The sequence below is a fragment of the Ostrinia nubilalis genome, chromosome 16 (genome assembly GCF_963855985.1).
Source record: "Ostrinia nubilalis chromosome 16, ilOstNubi1.1, whole genome shotgun sequence".
Classification (NCBI taxonomy): Eukaryota; Metazoa; Arthropoda; class Insecta; order Lepidoptera; family Crambidae; genus Ostrinia; species Ostrinia nubilalis.
This window is the reverse complement of record NC_087103.1, coordinates 13,107,153-13,112,780: the sequence shown is the minus strand read 5'-3', so window position 1 is coordinate 13,112,780 and position 5,628 is coordinate 13,107,153. Positions and strand designations below refer to the sequence as shown.

At 34.2% G+C, this 5,628-nt stretch overlaps 1 protein-coding gene across 1 annotated transcript; it reads left to right on the top strand.

Annotated features, from left to right (window-relative positions):
* The first annotated feature begins 1,049 nt into the window (after positions 1-1,049).
* On the top strand, positions 1,050-5,433 carry LOC135079559 (uncharacterized). Its single transcript, XM_063974211.1, has 6 exons — positions 1,050-1,159; positions 4,301-4,356; positions 4,569-4,611; positions 5,012-5,031; positions 5,121-5,175; positions 5,312-5,433. The coding sequence occupies exons 1-6, from the start codon at positions 1,087-1,089 to the stop codon at positions 5,431-5,433; spliced, it is 369 nt and encodes a 122-aa protein (XP_063830281.1). The 5' UTR covers positions 1,050-1,086.
* The last annotated feature ends 195 nt before the right edge of the window (positions 5,434-5,628 follow it).

Here is a 5,628-nt window from a genome sequence, read left to right as displayed (position 1 = left end):
CGAGTATAATACTTCAGTTGTTTGTAATTCTATGTGTATTATAAAATACTGTTTGTTTCTATCAATAAAAAAAAATACTTCAATATGTAGTTAATGTTATTCTGAACCCTGTTCTAAACTTTGAATAAACTATGCTTAAAAAACGTTAACATGACGTATTGTGCCGTTTAAATTTTGCTTAGTTTGGGACTGGATAACGCAGTGTATAATGGCCAAGGGTAGGTATTAATTAATTTAACTACAATACTGGGATTTTTAAGGTGACGTATGTGTGCATATACGCTCAGATGCAGGCAACTAACTCACTACAGTAGATAAGTCAAGTAGGGCCTATTCAGCCGGGCTAGGATGCGCGCCGTGATAAAATCTTAACGATGATTCTAGACGACAAACCTATGGGTTTATCGCGTAGAATCGATAAAATGACGTGATTAAACCTTATCAAGGCACGCATCCCATCCCTACAGGGGGTTTATACGCGTCCCAAACGTTTATTCCCAGTAGTCCCTTTTGGCCAACACTCTCCACGTAGGCTAGACGGGAATCTAACTGTTAACATAGGCCTAGGATGCGCGCCGCGATAAGCGGTTTTCACGCCATTTTGTCGATTTTGTCCATACATTTTGACGTTGATAAAGTATATCACGGCACGCATCCTAGCCCGGCTGAAAACTTAATAGGATTTTCCCCCTCAGGTTCAATATTAGTGTATTTTAGGGATGCTTCCTAGGTAAAAAGTAAGAGTTCGAATTAGACCGTCGGTTAACTTTGGAAAAAAAAACTCGACAAGTATTTTTCATATTTTCAAACTAATGAAAAATTAAAGAGATAGAGCGCGCCAAAGTTCAAAGGAAGAAGCTCCGACGTCACGGGCTTAAAAGTGTAGCACTTTGTGACGTCACGAGGTAATATAATTCAAAGTGCGTTTCTTAATTTAAATTGGTTTTACTGATCACTAGCTCTATTACTGTGTTAGTATTGTGGGGGAGACCATATTATAAATAATATGCTTTATCACTAATAGGTATTTCTCTCTCGTTCTTCCCGAGTTGACAAACAGATACACTTTCCTATATTGTTACAATTATGTCAGTATCACTAAAGTTTGCTCCAAGGCAGTTCTCCTCCAATGTGACCATGAGCGTTTCTGTGTTTATAGGTAAAGTTTTGTGTCTATTATTAATCTAACAATACTATTAATAAAACTTTATAATAATAATAAAATAATAATATACCACAGTTTATGCTAATTAATGCTTTAATAAAAAAAATAAACAGAAAACAATTCTTTCTATTCTCTTTTTTGACCAAATTCTTGCATTATTATGCTTTGCTTAAATTACTAAGATCAAAATATTCTACCAATATCATTGAAATCTGTGGTATCTATATTTATTCATTATTTTAATATTGTAGTAATTAAAAATATTGTCGATGCTGTGCTATTACTTAAACATACTAATATTATCGAATATTTAAAAAATATACCTAACTTGATCTTTTTTATTTAAAGATATCTAAAATACATAATAATTGGCAATAAATATTATTATGTATGGCAGTAAGTAGGTATTTTTAAAATATTAGGCAAATGATTTAGTTATTAACAAGTAAATCTATGGCTAAAAGGACATTCATGTTATTTCTATTAACCTTCAATTTTTTCCTTAATTATGATTTACTATAATTATAAACAAGGATAAAATATATTTCAGGATGTCAAGAATCCATTTACGTACTACATTATTCTACTGTTATACTTATCTACAGAGTGGAAACGTTAAGTGATCTCACTCGATTATTTCTAAAGTATACAAGATATTGAAAAACTGGTTACTGATCCTGAAAGTGCTTCACGAGCTCTTTCAAACGGTTCCAATAATAGGTTACAGAATAAACTGGATCTATCTGAAAATTCAATGTTTCCAGCTTCCATACTAAATGTATGCTAGACACACAATATTAGAAGTGTAATTTTTTTTATTTAATAATAAACTCTTAAAATAAACTCGGAAAACATTGGTTTTAGGCTTTATATTGTAAAGAGATGAGTGTCATGAATGTGGTAGTACAAAATGTATGGAAGAAGGAAACATTGAATTTTTGGATAGATCCAGTTTATTCTGTAACCTATTATTGATACTATTGGATAGAGCTTGTGAAGCACTTTTAGAATCAGTAATCAGTTTTACAATATCATGTGTTGTTTTTAAAATAATGTGACTTTACCAAATGTATGGAAGCTGGAAACATTGAATTTTCAGATAGATCCAGTTTATTCTGTAACCTATTATTAATACCGTTTGATAGAGCTCATGAAGCACTTTCAGGATCAGTAACTACATAGTTTATTGGTATCTTGTATAGTTTTGAAATAATCAAGTGAGATCACTTATCGTTTCCACCCTGTATACTTATAATAAATCTGTAGAGAGGTCAATTCTGTACATGAAATATATTTTCAAAATAACTATCAGGGGGTGATTACTGATCGATACTGATGCCAAAAATGCAATCAGTAAAATTTTTGTCTGTCTGTCTGTATGTTCCTTATAGAAACAAAAACTACTCGACGGATTTTAACGAAACTTGGTACAATTATTTTTCATACTCCTGGGCAGGTTATAGTATACTTAGGAATTCCCATGGGAACGGGAATTAGCGGGAAAGTCCTTTTGTATGAAAAATCTAAACCGCTTAAGTTGGACGCTTGAAATGGCAATGCCAGATTTTGTATGGAAGGTGGCGTCTTTTTTTTTCGCGCGGCCAACAACCAAACTTTGTTTTTTGATTTCAAAATAGTGTTTTAAACCAAACTTACTATGGCACGTATACCTTTAAACTCAGTCTGAACTGAGTTACGAGCATTAGAAGTTTAATTATTTTCATACTAGATTTGCTTTTTGCGCGCAAGTTTTGTAAGAAATTGCAACAAAATATTGCGCTATTTTTTTATTGGGCTGATTCTGCTGCATACTGATGTCTGGAGCCTTTAATGGATAGTATTGTTTGTTTACACATAAAATGTCATTATTTTGTTGCAATTTCTTACAAAACTTGCGCCCAAACAGCAAATCTAGTATGAAAATCATCAAACTTCTGATGCTCGTAACTCAGTTTAGACTGAGTTTAGAGGTATATATGTCATACTAAGTTTGGTTTATTACACTATTTTGTAATCAAAAAACAAGGTTTGGTCGATGGCCGCGCGAAAAAAAAAAGACGCCAATTTCCGGCATTGTCTTTTGGCAAGCAGGTACCTTAGTAAACTTAAAGCTTAGTTACAACAGGATATTGCAAAATTCTCACGGGAACGAGAGTTAGCGGGAAAAAAACATTTGTATGAAAAAATCTAAACCGCGTAAGATACCTAGATGAAGGGGGTAAAACGGGATCCACGCGTACGAAGTCGCGGGCGGCCGCTAGTCCAAAATATAGGTTGCCCCAAAACCAACTGGGTTTTATCCCAGACCTATATTATCGTTGAGTTTTGGGACAACCTTTAAGTGGAATTGAAAATTATTATTTTTTAAAGTTTTTTTAAGCTTTGTTACTCTCTCTTGAATATTAAAAAGTGCAATCACTGTGTTGGATTTAATATCTATAATGTTAGAGCCCGAGTTAAGGACGTAGCACATTTATCAACCCCGAAAGGGATCGTAACCATATCAACTGGAGTCGGTCAGTATTATTTGTATGAAACTCCATATTCCAACGCACACTTATCCGCAGCGTAAGGCCCAGAACAGACGGTGAAACGCAACTGCAACGAAACTGCAACTTTCTGATGATTTTGATGAATGAAACTGAAACTGAAAGTTTCAAACTGATCGCGTCATGTGTGGTCTCTCAACGGACGCTATGGCAGAAACTTAGATGCAACTCAAAAGTAACTAGCAGTTGCAGTTTCGTTGCAGTTGCGTTTCACTGTCTGTTCTGGGCCTAACGAAACTTCTCGCCTCGTGGTTGATAGCGTGCGAAAGCCGATGACTAGCTCGCTGAAGGTGATACAGGTGTTTATCCCTTTCCGAGTTGATAAGTCTGCTATGACCTTTATTGCCCCGAATTTGATATGATTTTTATTGCTGTGTGGTTCCGGCAGAGATGACTACCTACCACACTCTTTCCGTGGATTTCGTAGGAGGCGATTAAGCAATGCGACCGCTCAACCTCCCAAAGTTGACAAGGGAGAGTTGGTCAAATCCTCCATTAGGTTTGTCTTACAACAGTGGACACTAAATGACCTATTGATGATGTTTTTTCCAGTAATGACAGCTTTTCTCTTTTCTTTTTTTTACAGCTGCCGTAATTCTCGCAGCAGGAACACAAGTCTTGACACAAAATGATTCGGAATTAGTAAGTTAATGATACCTCTTACAAAAAACATAATTTTAATTAGAATGTTCCTTGAGGTAGTTTATAAAGGAACGATTCAATATTTAGATTTTTTAAATTATTTAATATCTTTAAACGTGGTAATCCTTCTTCCTTGGATCAACATGTATATTGTTTTTGATACATTTAGCTGTAGGTCATACAAGTTTTACAACATTATTTTCTTATTTCAGGACTACAATTTTATTTTTGAAGAAGACAAAATAGTTCCGATTCGTAAGTGAAATCTTTATATTAGTAGTAAAATATCAGCCAAAATAGCCCACTGTTGGAATCAAGGAATCGTCAGATACGTTTTTCAATCGCTTCGTCAGGTCGTCGGTCCATTGAGCAAGTAGATGATCCTACGTTTGTCGAGACTTGGTTGCCTTTCAAGACCCCGTTTCCATCCTTTGTCGGTTTTCCGACAAATAAATGACCCCTGCGACTTCGATTTGAGGCTTTTTTTTCTGCCAATTGATCTTGTTAGTAAAGGATTTTAACTTAATCTTCTTGAAGAATAAATTCTTAAAGATCTTTCTTTAATAGCAACACCGACAGCTGGCTATTTTGCTATTTTAATATTAGATTTTTACTCTAAAGTACCTACCTAATGGTTTTTCATTTCGTTTTTCAGCATTAGTGACAACAGAAAAGGTAAAAACGTTACTTATTTATTATTGACATATTTACTTTTTTAATATACTTTTTGATTAAAAAGATGAAAATTTACATGTTTTTTACAGTCAAATAATGCGCCTGAGGCAGTGGTTGCAACAACTACAAATGTTCCTCAAGTCGGTAAGTAATTGTAAACAAGTTTTATTCATCCTCTATCTTGAGCAATTACTGCATGAAAGTACCTATAGATAATAACACAAGTGACAGTTATTTTTGATTTATCTCTAACTTTGTTATGTTTTCTTCTTTATTTTAGCAAAACCAGGTGTAAGTGTGTCGGGAATAGCACCTTCACGTTTAAATGGGTCCGAAATAACAACTGAGAGTAGTAGTAATCTTACATCTAAGAAATTTGGTAAGTTGTCAATACTTGTATGAATTTATTACTGTTTGAAGTTTAGATAATATCTAATATATTTGTACCGAAAAAATATTACGGGACTATTCCTACCTCCTCCTTGTAGCCAGCCTGACCGCTAATAAAAATTAAAAACCTTACCAGTGAAGGTCAAGTTTGTCCCGGGGGAAATTTCAACTGTCATTGGAAATAAATACTAGTAGTATTTAAGCACA